This window comes from Hippocampus comes, unplaced genomic scaffold (genome assembly GCF_001891065.2).
Source record: "Hippocampus comes isolate QL1 unplaced genomic scaffold, H_comes_QL1_v1.1 scaffold187, whole genome shotgun sequence".
Lineage (NCBI taxonomy): Eukaryota > Metazoa > Chordata > Actinopteri > Syngnathiformes > Syngnathidae > Hippocampus > Hippocampus comes.
The window spans coordinates 391,139-412,850 of NW_017828852.1; the positions used below are offsets into that span (position 1 = coordinate 391,139).

At 41.8% G+C, this 21,712-nt stretch overlaps 1 protein-coding gene across 1 annotated transcript; it reads left to right on the top strand.

The window, feature by feature from the left end:
• The first annotated feature begins 1,592 nt into the window (after positions 1-1,592).
• LOC109508604 (TANK-binding kinase 1-binding protein 1-like) lies at positions 1,593-20,178 on the top strand. The gene is made up of 13 exons (XM_019858640.1): positions 1,593-1,699; positions 10,246-10,486; positions 11,442-11,570; positions 13,830-13,934; positions 14,026-14,176; positions 14,556-14,755; positions 16,125-16,186; positions 16,258-16,364; positions 17,540-17,724; positions 17,799-18,074; positions 18,176-18,256; positions 18,339-18,554; positions 19,914-20,178. Exons 2-13 carry the CDS (start codon positions 10,256-10,258, stop codon positions 20,040-20,042), a joined length of 1,872 nt encoding a protein of 623 aa, XP_019714199.1. The 5' UTR covers positions 1,593-1,699; positions 10,246-10,255; the 3' UTR covers positions 20,043-20,178.
• The last annotated feature ends 1,534 nt before the right edge of the window (positions 20,179-21,712 follow it).

Genomic DNA, 21,712 nt, shown 5'->3' on the forward strand with positions numbered 1-21,712 from the left:
CACAGATTAAAATTCCAATTCTCAACAAAAAAAAAGCGTACTCACACATTAGAAGCTCATCTTGCAGGCATTGTGGTCAGCAAAGTAATTAACGAGTCTGTTTCCGTGTTTTTTTTTTTCCTCTGGAGAATGGTCCCATAGGCCAACAGTCCAGTACACAAGCAAGTTGCTATTATATAGCTTTTTGAATTGGCGTCTGGAGGCATGATAAAATCGTAGAATCCTTGATGTGTGGAGAGAATAGTTCCTGCAACAAGTTCAAAGGTGGGCACAGATGAATGCGCCAAATTATTCTTCTGTGGCGGCAGTGGTGGGGAAGTCTCCTTTTGACCGCCTGGAGTAGCAAGATATGGCAGTAGGGTCAATGCCGCTTCAGTGATGTAACTAGATGGAAAACTACCACTTGACTCGGGCGGGATGCTAGCTTCTGCCTGGATTTGATACAAAAAACAAGTCTGTTTTACTCATTTTATCATTCACCTCTTGTTGCCTCTTTTTTGCCCTTCCTTTTTTGCACACTCCATGTAATACTGTATGTGACATTACTTAGTTGGTGAGAAACGTAATGTTTCTGTAAATTGGTAGTTTTGTGATATGTTATTCCCAAGACTGCCGGCAAAACACAAATGGCCTGAATAAAAGTGTTGTTATGGCCACATAATATGAGAGAAGTGATTTGAAGGCAGCACAACACTTTGGGAATTAATCGCCAATGTGACATGCCATAATATAATTTAACACCAACACAACGCGGAAACATTTCTCGATTTAAAAGTGAGAGTGACTAGAAAATTATTTTGTCGGGCTGATCCCATATTCTGTTGCGCCATTAGTTTCTCTGTACGCTAGCTTTCTTACTGCACTTCTGTCTGTTCCCTCTATTTCAAGATATTGACAAAATAAATGTGTTCCAAGAATGGTACAATTTTAGTCCAACTTTTATATCCGTCTGGATCTTTTTATCAAAAAAATTGTGAAGAGTTGAACAGAGGTTTACAAACGCATTTACTCCTTCCATATTTGAAAGTGAACTGTTTAGCGCTTTCAAGTGACGTTTTTTTCCCCCCAACGTTCAAGCCTCGAAATTCCATTCGAGCAGTTTAACATGGCACAAAGTGCACCTGTCGTTTTGTCACTTAAGGCCGAAAGCATTTTAAACAATGCCTGGAAGGTTTAATGCAGGGGTGTCAAACCCATTATGACTGAAATCATCTAAAGAAGTCAGGAATAACAGTTTATTCAACTATTGTTTAAATTACTGGAATGAGGTGTTTGGCAACAAGAAAATGCTTACAATATCTCTCTTATTTATTACATTTGAGAATGTGAAATTTTGGTCCACATTTTAGTAGGCATCATGGAAGTTGCCATGTTTGATTTGCTTTCGCGGGCCACATAAAATGATGTGGCGGGCCAGATCTGGCCCCCGGGCCTTGAGTTTGAAACCTGTGGTTTAAGGTGTACAGTTAGGCATACACTTCTGTACGAGCATTGACAACTTTAACTGCTGTTCATTTGGTAGCATTTTTTATACTTGATTCTCACGCATGAGCAAGTCCCTCCCCCTTCCCATTTGGCTGTGAGTAGGGAGGGGGAGGTTCACTCGCCTCAGCATCCACTGCTGATGTCACACTCAAGTCATGTCGACCCTTCCTCAGCACAATCAGCGCCACCACCTCCACTGCTTTTGCCACCATACGTAAGTAAACAAGCTCGAATGCGTGTATGTCCTTGCTCGAATTTTCACAAGTGTCTGTGTCCACAGTCATAATTTACTGGATGTATCAATCGAAACACCGCTGTGATGAAGTGGGCCGGGTTGAGATGATTTTGTTGCGCAGCGGTCCATGGCGTGAAATCCAGCTCTGTCGGAGGCGAGACAAGTAGCATCGAGGGGGGAAGAAAAAAAAAAAAAACAATAGCAAAAATTGGGTTTATTAGAAACCATCGACGGATGCTGATGCTATTCGGCCGAAAATACCTGAGAAAACTATTATTCAATCAGAAACTTGGATTACAATGACAATAAATGTAATGATTTTGTTCGTTATTCATTTACAACCCTGACTCAGTCGGGGCGTGTTGCGTTCACGTGTTTTCGGCCATCTGAATAAATGCGAGGCAACGCAGAACCTGGTGATGTTTTTGCAAGGACTGCAACAAACTCACCTCTACTTGATGCATGAGAGCACATGCTTCAAATATTCAATTTGTTAGTTGTTTTTCCCTTTTAAATCTTAACACCACACATGTGAAATACACTGTAGTCATCGAAAACTAGAATAACCATTATAGCACATTGGAAGAACTGCACAAATAATAAAGTTCAAATGAAACCTCTCTTAAAAAAGATTCTTCAAGCCTAACGTGAAGAAGGAAAAATGTTTTTTTTTTGATGATGTGCATTCGTATTGTAACTGGAAATTAATGTATCTCAAAATCCAAATTTTATGTAAATGCAAATGGATGTTATTTGAGCCAGAACAGCATTACAGTTGAATCTTGAAATTTATGATTGAAGTGGAAGTTGTCAAGCCTTTACTCCAAAACAATCTTCAACAAGCAATTGGCACGCTGTGAATGTAAAGTCAGTGTCAATTTTAAAATCAAACCCCACACAAATTACATTTCCCTGCATGTGCATATAAAAGTCATGTGTCAAAGAGACCAAATAATAAATATGCATAGAAAAAGGCGAGCACAAGATGGAACAACAGGACGTCATGAGAGAGATTTGGTTACCAAGTCCCAGGTGCAGATCTGAAGGGCCATTGAAACCTGCCCTGTCTATTTCTCACATGTTGAACTGTATCATACTGTAAGTGATTACAGTATATGCATCTAACGTTGACTTTCACGGGCAGATGATGTAATGTTTGCAATAGTTGAGATCAATGATCTGTGAAGTTGGCACTTGGAGAGGGCATTCTGCCCTGATCTTACGTGTCCGTGTGTGCCCTCTGTGCTCCCCACTCCACCCTTTAGACCTGTGCCACCGCCCATGGCCCATGGAATGATTTAAAAAATAAGTAATTATAATAATACTACTAGGAATAACAATACAATACATCTTTATTTAGATTGCACTTTCACAACAGCTGCAGCTGTGACAAGCTGCAGCTGGTGTGAAAGCGCTATATAAATAATAATAATCATCATCATGGCGGTCCGGTGGTCCAGTGGTTAGCACATCGACTTCACAGTGCAGAGGTACCGGGTTCAATTCCAGCTCCGGCCTCCCTGTGTGGAGTTTGCATGTTCTTCCCGGGCCTGCGTGGGTTTTCTCCGGGTACTCCGGTTTCCTCCCACATTCCAAAAACATGCACGGTAGGCTGATTGAACACTCTAAATTGTCCCTAGGTGTGAATGTGAGCGTGGATGGTTGGTTGTTCATCTCTGTGTGCCCTGCGATTGATTGGCTGGCAACCGATTCAGGGTGTCCCCCGCCTACTGCCCAAAGACAGCTGGTTTAGGCTCCAACCCCCTGCGACCCTCGTGAGGATCAAGCGGTTCGGAAAATGAATGAATGAATGAATCATCATCATCATTATTATTTTCATTTTCTAATCCGCTTATCCTCACAAGGGTCGCAGGGCATGCTGGAGCCTATCTCAGCCGTCTTTGGGCAGTAGGCGGGGGACACCCTGAACCAGTTGCCAGCCAATCACAGAGCACACAGAGACGAACAACCATCCACGCTCACACTCACACCTAGAGACAATTTCAAGTGTTTAATAATAATAATAATAATAATAATAATGATGCATTAAATGAATGTAAGGATTCAGAGGAATTGATGCATGCTGTTCCCATGTTGATGAACACAATACCCACCACACATATATGTCTGCCTGTACCACAACCAAATTCCGTAAAATTGCATGACAAAACTTGCGCCAATACTTAGACCTGGTTCCAGCGCACATCATCTATTTTTAGATATCAAATTGTCAGGTGCACCGGGCGCAAATTAAACACCCTTGCTATGCTGGACGCACAGCATGACGCAGAGATAAGATAGGATAAGAAAACCTTTATTTGTCTCACAATGGAGAAATTCGCAATTTACAGCAGCAAAAATTATCAATGGGAGAAGTAGAAGAAGAAAAAGTATATAAGTACGTATATATAAATGATAAAATATAAATATAAGCATATTCAGAATGGGTGAGTGGGGGTGAGTCCGGAGATGAACCAAATTGCCAAACAAGCGTATTGAGGCTTGCACCTGCATGAGAATCAAGATATTCCAGTATTTATGCTGTCTATGAATATGAAGCTCATAGTGTTGCTGAGCTAAAAATGGGCTGTCGAAATAGCAGTCAAACAGAAGAATTTTGTACTTAGCAGGCTTGTATTTTTATTTGCCAGAAACTAATACATTGACTGAGTATTTCATAATTCAAATCCTGGCTCCACCCTTTCTGCGTGGAGTTAAGTGCTGTGGATTTTAGCCAGGCACTCGTATATGGCAGTTCCAAAAAAAAAAAAAAGACTGTTAATTGACAATGAGTGCGACTCACCGTTTTTTTGTGCCCTGTGATTCACTCCCGACCGATCGGGGCATACCCTTCGTCTCACCCAAAGTCAGCATGAGTTGGCGCCAGTTCACCCATGTCAGTGCACAGGATCTGATTTCCTGCCGGTAATTCAGACCAAACTCTGACAGGGACAGAACAGCCTGTATCAGGGATTCCGGTAACCATACTCCTGGAGCACCCCCCACACGACTGACTCCCTGAGAGTCCAGAAGCATATGTAGACTGCTTGGGCGAACACCCGTGCATCCTCGAGGACCTTGTTGAGGGTGTAGAACTGGTCCATTGTTAAATGCGCAGAATGAAAACCAAACTGCTTCTCCTGAATCCGAGATTCAACTTCAATCGGTTTCATTGTACCCCAAAAAATATCGGCTTCTGTGTCCTGTTATTGACAAGAGACCTAAGATTCTATTTGATTTGTCTCACTAAATAATTAGCGATGATAAATGGAGACTTTTATTTTCAAATCCAACATCTCTGTCCTGCTCACAAATAAAACCACCAAACTTGAGGTGGGTGGTTTACTCCATCTTCTGTAGGTCACACAAGTTGGATGACATCCAAGATTATTGAAGAGTAACACAGCGCTTGGCTTTCTTGTGGGTGTTTTTTTTTTTTTTTTTGGCTCTGTGTTGTGTTTGGAGAATATCAAAGGACGGATGTTTTAAATGTTTTTTGTTTTTACAGGTGTGGGAGGACAAGACCGAGGGTGATGGAAAAAAAAAAGAGTGCATGGCCACAAATCCACACATGAAAGAAATTTAAAAAAAAATCCTGGCTGTGCTAAATTTCTTTGAGTGATGAAATTTTGGTCTGGCCAGGCAGAGGGGGGAAAAAAGCCTAACGCAAGCTTCCACATCTTCACTGATTAATAGTGCCAGGTTTAACCTGAGTAATTCATAAAAATCTTGCATAACTTCTACTCTGGGTGAAAATCCAATTTCATTATGAACAAAATAATCATGAGCCAGTGCTGTTCAGAAATGCAATTGCCCCTGCTAATGGCTTCTGTTGTTTGAGTAATTGTCAAGCGATCATACCCTTGTCAGTCGTGTTATTGTTGCAGTGTGTCGCAATCTCAGTCCTGACTACTAATCGGTTTGTGTACAGTCTGTAGAGGGAAGTAAATGGCACTGTCATTTTATCGGGAAGGAGATCTTTTTCCAATTGAATGAGCTCATCTTATTCAATAGATCAAAGGCTGGATTCCCATGATATTGTTTCAGACAAGTGACCCAGTTTTATTTTCTCCCATAGAGACATATTTGAATTTTCATCACGATAGTGTAAGCAGGACAGACAAATGAAAGAAAATGCAAAAGCTGTCAAGACTTGGACAAAAATAAGTAGACACAGCGTTGTTCGATGGTGCAGCTCTTAACAGTGTTAGCTTAGGCTTCTTTGGTAGAAATAATTAGATCGGTGACTTGAGCTAGGCCGTTGTGTTGCTGTGATCTTTCCTCCCCCATCGTCTTATCTATCTGCTCTCTGGCACACAAATATCGACTTGGAGCCGGTGAAGACCATAGAGTCACACACAGTCACATGGGCTAGGCAGTTGCAGAGGAAGCATTTGGGATGGCTTAAAACACCGGTGTCAAACGCAAGGCCCGGGGGCCAGATCTGGCCCGTCATATCATTTTATGTGGCCCGCGAAAGCCAATCGAACGTGTCAACTTCTACCATGACTGCGAAAATCTGGACCAAAATTTCAACTTCTCCAATGTAATAAATAAGAGAGATATTGTAAACATTTTCTTGTTACCAAACCTGTCATTACAGTCACTTAAACAATCGTTGAATCAACCATTATTCTTGACGTCTTTAAATGCTTTCACAGCCATAACGGCCCTCAAAAGGGTCACATCAATGTGGTCCGCGACAAAAATGAGTTTGACACCCCTGGCTTAAACCTTCAGCAATCTAGCAGAAAAAGGCTCCATGGCTGTGTCTTGATCTGTCTGGCATCCATTAAATCAGGGGTGTCAAACTCATATTTGTCGAGGGTCACTTTTGAGTTTCATCTTCCCACGGAGGGCCGTATGACAGTGAAACCACAAAAAATGTTTGATCGCATTGTCGCATTATTACTTTTATGGGTAACAAAATTATTGCAAAATCTCAACGTCATTCATTACACATCACAATTTGACATTTCACTACATTTTTTTAGCAAGGATCATGCAAGTTGACGCACATGATTTTCTTTCGACGGGGGCCACATAAAATAATGTGGTGGGCCGGATCTGGCCCCCGGGCCTAGAGTTTGACACCTGTGCATTAAATAGTTCAACTGAGTTGCTATTAGCATAGCGAGCATTAAAGATCAAGGAACCAGGTGAAGCGTTTCCCCTCCAGAACCTTTCATGACAATAACACTTTGGTCTCGCTTGGAAAAAAAAAAAAAAAGATGGACTTGACGACAACGTACAGGTTCATTGTCCGGAGTATAAAGAATAGGAACCATATTGGACCGAATAGACCTTCTTCAGCAGTCTCGCAGAAAAGATCTTTGTGTCATACATTGAATAGTGCAGCTGAGAATATGCAGTCTTCTGGTAATTCCTGTTAGAATAGCAAGCATTGAAGATCAACGAACCCGGCAAAGGTTTCTTCCAAACCTTTTTCACACCTCAAAACTAAACAAATGCTACGTAAAATTAACACCATACAAATTTGATCTGGCGTCAAGTCAATGACAAGCCCATTCGTATTTACTTCATCATAAACTTGACCATGGTTTATCAGTTATCCATTTATTAGTCAAATTTTCAAAGTATAAGAGATGACTAAATTTTAAAAAAGTCTTCAAGATTATTGCTTTCTAAGAAACACTGATAAATGCAGAGAGAGTGGCTCTGATTAGATTTTTATTTTTTATTATATTTATTTTGTATTATTGACATATCGTTGTCCACATGCCAGAGTGGGTTTTCTCCAGGTACTCCGGTTTCCTCCCACATTCCAAAAACATGCATGGCAGGTTAATTGGAAACAAGGTGTGATTGTGAGCACAGACAGTTCTTCGAGTATGTGTTCACTGCATTTGTCTGGCATACCAGTCCGAAGATAGGTGGTACAGGGTCCAGCATGCCTGCAACCCTTGGGGATGGATGGATGGATTATGTTTGAATTCATATATTTATAGTATATTTATATATTCAGAATTTTCTTTGGGGGGGCGGGGAGCATATGAAACGTTTGAGTCAACTTCCACCAGCTTTTGTTGTCGCGCCGATTCCATATTTGAAAGGAAATTCAAAATGTTGGACTTCCTCTATGAATTTTTGCATATGCATAGGATTATTATACCAAACTATTAGATAATAAAAATAACATCTATGCCAAAGAAGTTATACCCCATAACCCAGCTTCTGTACTCGGTGATAGGACGGCCATGGTCCCAATCTTCGACTGCCGCCCTGTTCACTATGCACCCGATCCCTTTAGCCCTGACCACAGGCGGTGAGCCCCTGAAATTGAGGATCCACATTACCACTTCAGGGTAAGCCGTGGGTGCAGGCAAAGCCACCAGGCAATCGCCATCGAGCTCCAATCTCGAGGGCTGGCTCCAGAGGGAGGCCCGGTGACCCATGTCTGGGCAAGGGGAAAAGTCTTTTCAAAAAAATGTTCATCATATGGGGTTCTTGTTTGCCCTGAGTGACCCTAGCCAGAGCCAAAAGCGCCGGGCAAATAAACAAATACGAAGCTTTAATTGACACTGTCATTAAGCATTAATTTAACACCATATTTAATACTGTCTTTATAGATTGCTGCAGAACTGCACTGCATCACACTGAGAGCTGAGCCTAAAACGTTCACTCTTCCCGGTAACTAAATGAGGTCATACGGATTAAGCTTTAATTATTCTCCCATCCATTCATTTTCTGTACAGCTTGTCCTCATCGGGGTCACAAGTTGGCAATTTAGAATCTTCAATGAACCTAACATGCATGTTTTGGGAATGTGGGAGGAAGCGAGAGTACCTCAACAAAACCCACACAACCAGGGATTGGACTTCACCCTGGAATCCTGGATTTTTGTGCAAGACTGAAGGGGGTTATTGTGTGCAATATAATATGTCGGCCCATTAATAAATGAAAAAAAAACATGTGCGGAAAACATATGGTCATGTTCTAATCTGCCCTTGGCTTGCATCGAGTATGTGTAATGCAATAATGCTGACTGAAAGTGGAGCAGGAAATTTAAAAAGGAAGCAAGGAGGCAATGCACGTTTGCAGTGTGTGGGCTGGAAGTGGATATGTGAGAGAAAGACAGTGTGGGCTGTGGGAGTGGGAGTTCTGCACAAGCCACATGCATAGTTTGACCTCTTTCGCTCAATGACTATTGTTGTTTTCGGCAGTGTGTACGCACACACGTGCTGTTGAATGGGTATCTTTTGGAAAAGTGGACATAGTTGTTCAAAGTCTAATCTGAAAATTATTTAATCCATCCATTTATTTTCCGATCCGCTTTTTCCTCACAAGGGTCGCGGGGGCTGCTGGAGCCTATCCCAGCTGTCTTCGGGCATTCGGCGGGGGACACCCTGAACCGATTGCCAGCCAATCGCAGGGCACACATAGATGAACAACCATTTGCACTCACAATCACACCAAAGGACAATTTAGAGTGTCCCATTAACCTGCCATGCATGTTTTTGGAATGTGGGAGGAAACTGGAGTACTAGAAAACCCACGCAGGCACGGAGAGAACATGCAAACTCTACACATGAAGGCAGGAACCAGGATCGAACGCACGACCTCCGCACTGTGAGGTCGACACACCAACCACTGGACCACCAGGCCACCCCCTGAAAATTATTGAAGAATGGAATCGATCCATTCTTGAAAATCAGTTGTTCAAAACCAAAAACGGATTCTCAGATCGGATTAGATGACGCAATGTAATGTTGGTTTTAATCTGGCTCAAACCCTCAGTTTGTGTTGTTCAAAACTTTTTTGCCAGCAGTTAAATGTATTCCATAACAAAACACGATTTAAATTCAATTCTTACTGGTCAAATCAATAACCTTTATCATTCCCTAGATATCCAATAACAGTATTTTATTCAAGTGATTTTCAAACCATACATTTAAAAATTTAGACTATCACCGTTAAAGTTGAAATAAAATAATCCTTCAAAATCCTCTTAACTCTTCATGCACCCTGTAACCTGATAACATGATAAACTGTCCACTATAGTAACCGCTGCCCCTGAAAGGACTAATTACCTCCAATTGAAAACTCAATATGTACAGACTGAAGATGAAAAATGGGGTGCTGAGCGGGAACTGAAAGCATGTTACCTTCATGGAAGCCAGGCAGGTGAACCAGCACACACTCGTTTAAAATGTAACTGCATCTTTCGAATAGATTTTTAGCTAAAGAGCCACAAAATGAAAATTCACTTTCACTTAACAATTCACTGGGGTATGAGTAAGTTTGGCCTTAACCGTATATCCTAGTTTTGTTTTGAAACTAAGGCAGGTGAACCCTTTCATGCACCCTGTAACCTGATAACATGATAAGCTGTCCACTGTAGTGACCGCTGTCCCTGAAAGGGTTGAACATCAAAACACTGACTTTATTGCCTGCCTATACATTGAGGCTCCACTGTGCGGTGAAGAATACAAAGATACAGCTACATGGCTTCTTCCCAGTTGTGTTTCCATGAGTGAAACTGTTTTTGTTTCCTTCTCTTACAGATAATTGTTGATGGAGGTATTTGGCACAGCAGAGCTCGGGCTATTGGGAGGTGGCGAAGGGCTGCGAGATGATATAGACATGTCAGCAATTAGCTGGTCAGCGGATCATCTCCAAGATGATATGTACCCAGCGTCGGGATTGGCCGTGGCCGCCGCATATCATGACATTAAGATCCGTCTTGCCAGTTTGGAGAGGGAGAACAGCAGCATCAAGAGAAAACTCAAACACTACGAAGTCAAGGTGCAGAACTTAATACAGTGGTACCTCTACCTATGAACATCTCTTTATATGAAATTTTCAAGCTACGAAGCGCCTCAACAGGAAAATATTGCCTCTTGTTACGAAATAAATTTCAAGATACAAAAGGTAAAAATACAGTATGGGCTGCTACTCGAAGCTCCGAGTTTCCTGAACGCAACATACTTCTCGCTGCTCTGCCGTTGGCGATTACTGAGCATCATCCTGGCATCCCATTGGCTGAGAAGGACCTCTACCGTATATGTCCAATTGTGTAGATAGATAAATAGATTGATACGTGTCTACGCTGCATCCTTGTCATTCACCCCTCGGGCCATGTGGTGTTCCAATAGTTTTACGTAAATGTGAAGCACCGAGAAAAAGCGTTCACCAGTCAGGCGATCGCTCACTATGCTGATGTTTGCCTTGGACATTTTCGAAGGATTGTGAAAAGCCAACAAAACCAAACGTTCTTGGATCAGTTCTTTACAAAACGCAGGCAAAAACCATTTCTGTGCGAGAACATGGACTAAAGAGGGCAGAAAAAAAAAAACAATGGGGACGAAGTTAAAAGTTAAATGACCATCATTTTTATTATATACTCTATTCTTTGTGTTTTACATTATCCACAACTCTCATTTATTGTGCAATAATGTAATTGTAACATGTATTTGTTACATATTTTGGTGCATTTTTATGCTTTAGAAAACATTTATGTCTCAATTTTTGGGGGGCTTGGAACGAATTAGGGCATTTACATGGAAAACGCGTCTCTACTTACAAATATTTCTAGTTAAGAAATTTCTTCCAGAACCAATTTATTTCGTAAGTTAAGGTACCACTGGACACACACTGTACACGCAAACACACTGATATATTGAATGTATTACCTTTATGCCACTTCATTCAATCTTCTTGTTTTGTCTTCTCTCTTTCAATATGATCTAATTGCATATAGTTTCCGATGATCAATACATTTGGAGAGGAGAGAGTGTACTTTTCCTGTCAACCCATCGTTAAGGATAACAACATCGTCCAATCGGAGACATCCAACCTGCAGCACAGGATCAATTCTCTCACCCAAGAGGTACAGTTGGCTAACAATGTTATGACAGCCAACAAATACGATTTGAAATTCAATCTGAATTACACTGAGAATGTTGGGTAGTTGAGACAAAATTCTTCCCATTGCCCTCATTTCCCCACTGTGTATTGTGTGTTGCTCTACATGTTTTAAATGAAAACCTTTTTAGCATTTTGGGAATTAAAAGAGCTGCAGGCAGCAACCAGCCTGCCCCCACAGTACTGCAAAGAAGTGAATGTGAATGTATGTGTGTGTCTCTTTGGTCACAAACCGTGTGATGTAGATACACTGATAGATCGCGCACTCCATTCATCGTTTTAATCGTATTCGATTTTTCATCTGTTGGACCATGTCATGTTTTTTTTTATTTTTGGTGGGCGGGGCGGGGACTCACAATGGATGGACTGACGGACCGGTGAAATTCACTGACAGAAGAGCGGTTAAAATACCATGACGTACTGACCGACTGACGATTACAATTTGGTTCAACTTGGAAAAAAATTGACGGACTGAAGAAATAATTTAAAGGGATACTTCACATATGTACGCCACTTGCAGCAGTAACAAGGTCATATTTTGCCTATAATTATTTTGATGACTGCATTATTTTTCGTGTACATATAAGAACTTTTAAAAATATTTTAAAAATAATATGGCTGGCCGCCAAGTTCATTAAACACATTACTAGATAAAATTCAAGTGTCAACTTTGGAATAGACTGCACGATGACATACCCACACAGCTTCGTCGAATGGATAGAAGCCATATGGTTTTCAGCCAATATCACGAAATAAGTCTACCGAGTGAGACTCTACTTTTAATGTTAACGATGCAGTGCCGGATGGTTTTCTTGATGTCACAAAATACGCTTTGGATAACAAGTAGACCAGGAAGTACAGCAGACATGGTGCTTATTTGCCACGCATGGACAATGCTAGAATTAATACATGTCTTACTACCTTACGATGAACAGAGTGCTTCTTTGGTTGGGTATCTCAGCGGTTTAATTTACTAGTGTGGCTCCGCTCGCATTATGGACATAACACCCCACAAGCTAGCGCTTGAGGGGGTTGCAAAGGTTCGAGACTGATCCTCCCTTGCGCAGGTCAGCCTGCCTCTGGCTTGTTAAAAATACTCAGCACAGCGTTGGTTTTTAATGTCACTTGCGTGGCGTGTCCCCTCTCAAACTGTAAATGATTTCTCTTCGCCAATAAAACTTGCATAAATACACTTTGTAAGAATTGTGGAATAACATGCCAGGTTTGCTGTTTCTGATCGCCCCTTTGTATATTTATGCAATACATTATGGCATTGTTTTTCTTTGTGTCCTGCTCGATGTTTGTGTCTATTGTATGGATGTAACCGTACGTTGAAAATGTTGCCATAAAAGTGATATCAACATAGAGGAGGATTTTTCAGCTAATTAATCACTACCAACCAAGCCACTTGTAAAATGAATGAATCCTTCCGTTAAGTGTTGACATCCATTTCATAAGTTCTTTCTTGTATCATTTTGAGAGGTGTCAATGTTCATTTGATGTTTATTGTAGTATGATCACAGTGATTTTTTTTCATCACTCCACCATATGTTATGACAGAGCAAGATTTTATGACTTGACTTATGACCAGCTTGAACCAAGTGATGACATGACTTGCCTGAAATTTGTTGGCGACGCAGCTCGACTTGCTTGATTTGTTTCCGCAATGACTCAGGACTTGCTTGAGACTTCAAGTTTACAACTTGAGACAACTTGTGCAACTTCCACCTATGCGACTTACTCCCACTTCAAATATTTGCATCTTGGAAATTCCCACTTCGAGTTGAAACCTTCCAAGATGTTGAAAAAAAAAAATGAAGTTTTGTAATGGCTGAACGGCCACACTGCCTTTGGTAATGTTCAGCGTGATGAAATCTGTGATTGCTTTCTTGTCACAGACAATACAATGTGAAAATAATTCCTTGTCCCTTAAAAGAAAAAAAAAATCATTTGATGAGTTGGAAAATGTTTTAAATATAATCTCTTCATTTGAATTGGTCTACTTTCCTTTCTCCTAAACAGCTCATGAATACTTTGGCAAAAGTGTATTCCAAAAATAAATCATTCCGATGGCATTTAAGAGTACACTTGGTATCCGGATTATGACTGAGTCCTTTTGGAAAAACATCCTCCTCCGTAGGGATCCTATTTTGAGAACCCCCCCCCTTTTTTTTTCTTAAAGCGCTCAGATCTCTTTCTCTTGCTTTCTGTCTGTCGCCCTCAGCTCCAGAAGAGCAAAGACAGGGAGGAGGAGTTGGAGGATGTCATTCAAGCCTACGAGAAGATTCACCTCGAGAAAAGCAACGTCCAGAGAGATCTTGACAAGATGGTTAAACACATACGCGCACAATGCAAACGCTGCCGTTTATTGTGGCTCTTATCAGTTGAAATACCATTTCAAACCTATCTTGACATTTTAGACCACTCTCGCTGAGCAGCATATGGAGCGAATCTGCAGTCTGGAGGCCGCGCTGAGACAACGAGAGACTTCCCTGCAAAAACTCAATGCTCAACTCCATAGCAAAGACGCACATCAAGGCCATCCGCCCGCAAGCCTGGTTGTACCTCGAGGTGAGTTTGGAGCAACTTCAATGGGCTCCCAACGTACCATGCGGCATTGATGAATAACTGTTCTGGTCTTTCAGTCTATTGAATCAGTGACTTATTGATGCATCGATAAATGGACCTATTGTACCGCCGGTAATGTGGTTTGGATTGGAGGCCGGTTTTTGAGCAATCTTAAATGGAGGCCCTGTACCTTTGCCGTAACACAAAAAGAAAAGAAACTGGAATTTTACTCTCAACCGGAGATAAGAAGTCCAATTCATTTCACAAACGCTCAACAATTTTTAAATCCTATCTGGCAGCATGGAACAACACATTTTAAACATTACCACTGATTGAAGAGGTGGAATCCATCCTCAGCGTTTTGTCCTTGTGCTGTCGAAAGAGGGCCGCTCGCCAACGCTGCAGAGCTCCCGCAGTCTGGACGCGCTCTCGGACCTCAAGCTGCAGCGTCTGGAGGCCGAGTTGGAGGGAGCGCTGCATCAGGCTGAGGGTGCGTGTCAGAGAGAGAAGGAGTTGAGAACTGAGCTTCAGAGACTGCAGAAGGAAGTAGCCCAGCTACAAGAAGCGCACAGACACAAAGAGGTAGGCCATTTAGCACTTTTAAAACTGATCAGGTTGTTTTTTTAAGCAATACAATGGGGTGTGACCTTAACGGGGATGTGAATAAAAAGGAGCATGGAATGCTGTGAATTAGTATCTGCAAATGAATTAAACATTTGCAAGAAGAAGATGTATAAGTAAAAAAAATATAACCATACTCAACAGTACTCAGTCTGGGTTTTTTTTTCCTGTGTTCCATGTGTTCAAAAATCTTAAAAATAAGAATAAGAAAAACTTTATTCGTCTCACAATGGAGAAATTCCCAATTTACAGCAGTAAAGTTATGAAAGGAAGATAGTAGAAGAACAAAAAAGTACAGGAGCTGCTGCAAAGGCAGCCACTCACACGGCACCATCTTGAAGTCATAATAATATAATGACAACATAATATAATACAACAAATAACATAAAACAGTCATGCAATCCTAGCCACCTTTCGCTGCAGACGCTTTGTTGTTTGAAGCAGTTATAGATGAAAGAGGAGTGAATCAAAGTGTCCTTTCACCAGTGGATCAGAGACGTCATGCTCAAAATGTGCACGTCTGCTACAAGCTAAGTTTTGAAAACAAACAAGAAGCTGTAGCGTCCATTGACGAAAAAAGAGATTGGCTCACATCTCCTATCCCATGTAAATCTGCTTCAATTCCAAGCCGCGGCTCCCAGTTCCACATACGCATCGGCAAAGAACGACTGTAGATTCTGCAACTTGTGCATGCTGCAGTCGTTGATTGAGCTTTGCCTTCCGTGTTCTGGGTGCTAGCTTCATCTGAGGATATGCCGCGCAGCGGTTGTTGATCGGCAGCCCATTGTTGCACTGGTGAAAATTCAACCATGTGATTTTAGCCCAATCCATCGGCAAACACTGCGACCCAAAATGGATGGGGTTTATGTATGGATCTGAGAATTGGGGATGCGTATCTACTGTAAATCATTCTGTTGCGCAGAGGCTTGCCTTTCGGTTTCCGCCCGTCTTTGTCTTGCCTGACTTCACACCCTTGTTTGATGTAAATTAAATGGAAGGGAATGAAGAAAAGCCCCCCCAAAAAGTGACTGCCACCAACTGTCTCAGTAGAATATAATCTGTGGATACAGTCAACAGTGATCAACGGTTGAAGTAAGAGGAAACTTCGAGGGTCAGGATTGTTAACATTTAGTCAAGTAGAAATTAGTTTGCTCCAAAACTGTGAAATACACCACCCATCAGATTGTGGATTATTGGTTTTAGAAAATAATACTAAAAAAAAAAAAAAAAAATTTAATCCAGAGTTCACCCTGCCAAATGTCAGGTGAGAATGTGTATCTCAAGTGATGACTAACTCAAAAATCCTCTGACTCTCATCTATCTGGAACAGGAGTTGGCCCCACACTGTGAGCACTGTGATGTAGAATGGATCAAGAAAGCTGGGGATGAACAGTAAGCTGTGTATTTTTCAGCTTATCGTCGCGGTGCCTGAATATCGAGGCCACCATCGTGCTGTGTTTCAGAGTTAACCTTGCTTTGGCCTACACTGAGCTGACAGAGGAGTTGGGTCAAGTCCGAAAATTGACAGCGAAACAAGGCGACCTTCTGCGTCAGATCCCACAAGAACCTAGTAAGTGTCTACCATGCTTACCACACGAAAAGTATAGCTGATTTTGCAAAGTATTTTACAGGAAAAAATTTGCATTTTGGATGGAAATAATATAGGATGCGTGGGACAAACTCTAAAAAGTAGTCTTTTTTTTTTTCTTTTTACAAGTGTCAGGAGGGTGTAAAATCACTGTTTTGCAACTCAAGAAGAGCAAGTTTTCCAGATTTGAATGAATCAAATGAGCATTCAAGCTTGAATAAATACAAATAACAAAAAGGAACGTGACAAATGGTATAGAGTAAAACCGTGGGTGGAATGCCACGCGAGGAAGATAGTAAACAAAAATAAATAAATAAATAATATTTGTGATGCGCCATATGAACTGAAGCTTTGGGGGCGTGTCTTGAGCAAAAATGGGGATGCCAAATGAAGCCCCGATTCCGAGCATGTCGTTTCCAAGAAACTCCTTTGACCAATGACAAACTGGGCCTCAACTTGTGCCGATGACGTCAATGTTTGGCAAATTAGGGAGTCACGCTGCGTGAAAAAAGAATGCTTGGGGTGTAGAAGTACTTGTGTAAGACTAGTATTTTGCTTTCAATTAATGTCTTAATAAGTTTGACTCATACTTATTTCGGGTTATTCATAAGCATTTTACTCATTATATTACGTTATGTTATTTATTCCATATTTGCACTTACATACCTGCTGATAAATTTAACTGAAATTCTGCTACTTATAATCAACTCGTCACTGTTTAGCCAACAATCTTTATTGTGCGTATATGTATATCTTACTGCTTGGTCTTCATTTCGACATGACTGTCACGTCAAGACAAAGTCAAAATCAAAAACAGAAAATAACACTTGAGTAATACTTGGGAAACGGAAGATGAGATGTACTACTACAAGGATAATACGGGAACAAGCACGAGGTTAAACAAACTGCTGTGGCAGCGAAAAGCAACAATTTCCCAACAATCTACCTTGCTGATTATGATTGCCACTCGGTGAGACACAGGAAACTCCACTCCCCGACACACTCGAAGGAAACTGAAACAGAATAGAAAATCACCAGCAGAGGGCGGCACAAAACCCGGACATTACACAAAGTAGTTGTTCTTTGAAGTATTTTTCCTCACCACCACATAAACCAATCTTGGGTTTATTCACTATGTATATTTTCCCACTTCCCAGCTGGTCGTCCCCCCTCCGCTCCCCAGCGTCTCTCTCCCACATCCCCCCAGTGTACTTCCCTCACCCCTGAGAGACGGCTGCCCTCTTCCCCACCCACCCTGCACAATGGCCCCGCCTCCTACTCCCTTCAGCCAACCAGCAGCAATCTTCGAGCAAAGTTCCAGGGACGCCGTAGTTACTCAGAGGTAAATTAGCACCTAACATCTCTGAAGTGTGCTGCACAAACCGTAATGACACTTTTTCATTGTATCTGTGTAAGGTGTCTGACCCGTCAGCGATACAGAGGCTCCCACCTCGCCTCATGAGAGACCCAGTATCCACCCTGCCCAAGCCCAGGTCCCTGTACGGGGAGACACATACTTATGGACAATCCAAATCCCATCTTCAAACTCCTCTGGTGGGCCTGGTCAGACCCGCATCGGCTCATGGAGCTGGCGGGGACCGAAGAGTCAGATCAGAGAGAAATGGGGGCAGCAGTCTGAGCGGCAGTCCTCATCATTGTGCGCTGGATCTGGGCTTCCCTTTGCCTACTGAGGTGTAGCTGAGAGCCTTAATTGAAGTGCAGGGCAGTCGTCGATACTCAAATCATGCTGTCCATCATTTCTCATGTTCTTCTCTGATGCCCGTCATGTATAGGTACATCATTTCTGTCACCTGGATGATCGACCGGAGCCCACCCCACTGGTGACACCCCCACACTCCTCAGATGACGAAGAGGTGATTACCACTCCAAGTGAATCTTCGTGGCTCCTTATTGCTTTGAAAGCATGCAAGAATTAATATGGTGGTCTTTTTACAGGATGTAGGCACCTACGTTTCAGCGGCCACCAGTCCTCCTCCAACACTTGGACCCTTATCACTTAGGGAAAAAACACTTCACCACCCCTTGTTCTTGTCTCAGAGAAAAGCTGGCCAAATTCCATCATTCTCAGCCCCCGAGGGCCCCACCACGCTCTCCCGCCATCTGCCTGCCTACATGAACACTGAGCATGCTCAGTCATGGCCCTCTATCAATGTGAGTACAAACCAGTATGAAGGGTCACATGAATTCAAGTCGAAGTCCAATTTATTTATGTAGCTCTTAAACACGAGAATCTCACAGGGCTTCACATGCCCACAGTTGACAAATATTATTGATATCCCCTGATCTTAACATCCATGAGGGCAAGGAAAAAGTTAAAAAAAAAAAACATCGGGAAAAATATGAAACCTTGAGAAGGGGTCGCAGGTGGGGTAACCCCCTTTCTGGCATGACCAGGTTATAACGGTTGCAGAGTGGCCAGCAATTAATGCATCATGTGGTGCCATCCAGTGTTAACTAAAATAGTGTGAGAGTCCATTTAATGAGGATTTTTCCATTTCTAAATAAACCGGTTTGTGAGTGGAGATGTTGAAAGAATGGGGTGATGAGTCCAGCGAGATGCTTGGTGGATGTGAGTGCGACATGGGATGTTAATAATGTACAAGTGGAAGTGTAGCACTGGTGGTAGAGTTTTGGCCAGGTGAAAGGTAGTCAGAGAAGTTCTTGGGTTGCATATTTGGAAGAGTCCTGACAGGTCGGTGGATGGTCGACAATGAGACATCAGACACTGGACTAGAATCTCCTTGGAGCAATTCGGAAATATCAAATCTGTTCCAAGCCATTAAAAATTATGTCATCATAAAACTGCCATTAACTGTGGTGGCAATGGAACGATTAGCATTTTATCATAGTTATATACAGTAACAAAAGTGTACATTACTCAGTGTTAATATCCCATCGAATAAGAAATAGTCATCCCTGCTAACATGGTCATGAAATTTGGCTCGGCATTTTTGGCGCTACTAAAAAAAACTTGGAGAGGAATTGAAAATACCTCAATCGTCATGCAAACATTTAAAGAAACTTTAAAATGGGTCAGGTTGAAGTCAAATTAAGTTTAGAACTGAAATCTTTTTCCCAAGTTGGGCGGCCTGGTGGTTGACTGGTTAACACATTGGACTCACAGTGTGTCTCCCTGTGTGGAGTTTGCATGTTGCCCCCGTGCCTGCGTGGGTTTTCTCCGGGTATTCCAGTTACCTCCCACATTCCAAAAACATGCGTGGCAGGTTAATGGAGAACTCTAAATTGTCCCTAGGTGTGAGTGTGAGCGCACATGGTTGTTCATCTCTGTGTGCCCTGTGATTTGCTGGCAACCAGTTCAGGGTGTCCCCTGTCTACTGCCCGAAGACAGCTGGGTTAGGCTCTATAGCACACTGCCTGACCCTTGTGAGGATAAGCGGATCAGAAAATGGATGGATGGGTATACCCGAATTTTAACCCAACTTTCGTTTATTATGATTTGGGTTTGAGGCTCAATGTTGTTCAAGTCCACGCCTTCCTCTGCCCCTGCAGTTATGGATGGAGTCCGACGAGAGTGCTGTGCGAAGCTGTCCTCTTTGTCAACTGACCTTCCCAACCGGTTACCCGGACGATGCCCTCATCAGACACATCGACTCGCACTTGGAGAACAGCAAGATCTGACTCTCCCAATGAACACCCTTTCCAATTCGACTTTTTGTGTCTGATAAGGTTTCAGACTTACAGCAATAGTTCACAGTCTTTATTGAGTTTACATACTTTGAACAGGGCTTCTATCTTATTATCCAGACTGTAAAAATCAAACCAGCACCCTTTTTACAGCAAACTCTCCACAGGTTATTTTCTGGTTGTCAATCTTTTTTTCATCTTCTCTTGTCTGTTTTTTTTTTTTTTTTGTACGCCAAGGTCATGCATATACCGCATTGGCCCGAATATAAGACGGCCCTGATTATAAGACGACCCCCTCTTTTTCAAGACTCAAGTTTGAAAAAAAGACTTTTTGAACACCAAATTAATTTTTATACAGAAAATAATTACAGTACATCTGAAACAAATGATTAGAACAATATATTTGAGAGAAAAAGCATGTTATTTTGCCTCATTCAAATCTTAATATCTGAACATTTAAATATGTAAACTAAAGTGCAGTCACATTCGTAAATGAATGGCTTCTGGTTTTTGAATTGTAAATTACATCATAACTTCTCCTCAGCTGCCAGTTAACCTGGCCAATCTTCGACACACTTTTCTCCAGATTGTCGCTACGTTTCTCCATTTTCTGTTATCTCTGCTATTATTTTCTTCTGTTTTCTTTCTTACCGCTATTTTTTATTTTTCTTCTTCGTGCTACCGCTATTTTTATTTTTATTCTTTGTGACAGGGGTTCACTTTGGCCTGGGGAGTCAAGTTCAGCATTCGCTTCAATGATATCTGGCGCCATCTAGCGTCGTGAATGGGTATAATGTCTAGACCCCAAATATAAGACGACCCCCACTTTTTCAGTCTTATTTCAATGCAAAAAACACCGTCTTATATTCGGGCCAATACGGTACATCAGCGGTGCCCAAATCCAGTCCTCAAGAGCCCCTATCCAGCCTGTTTTAGGTGTCGCCTTCCTCCAACACACCTGATTCTAAGAATCAGCTCGTCAGCAAGCTTTGCAGAAGCCTGACAATGATCTTTTGACCAAGGCATGTTGGTAGAGCGAGACATCTGAAATAGGCTGGATAGGGGCTCTCGAGGACCGGACATGGACACCTCAGATTTCCATTATGTCACCAAAACCGCATTATAATCCATCCTTAAAGAGGAACGGATTTTATTTTACGGTATGGAAATGCTGATTTTTCTTCCTTGAGACATGAAGAGATGCAATTGCTTCATGATTTAGAAGTGAAGCTCCACTAGTAGTGTTGCAAGGCAAGAGGAGAATGAAGAAAGCAGTGGGGTTTTTTTTTTGTCTCTCTAATCAGATTTGTATGGGTTAAAAAAAGTGTGAAATAATGAAGCATTGGAAATATAACCAATAAACAGGTCTGGGTAATATTAACTAGTACATGGGACCAGTATCCATATGGCACCAACACAAACTAGCTAACTATGTGCAATGCTTCATCAGCAATATTTGTTTGAAATGGGGTGGGGGGGCCCAACAAACAAACAAAAACTACAGCAAAAAATAAATAAATACTTGTAACTTCCACTTCCTTGTGTTGTTAATGAAAGTGCCTTGGTTTGAACTAAATTCACATTTAGTTGGGAGAAGTAGTTCATATCACAGTGGTATTTGTGGCCATATCCACCTCTGACCAAATGGGTGGCAAATCCGGGTC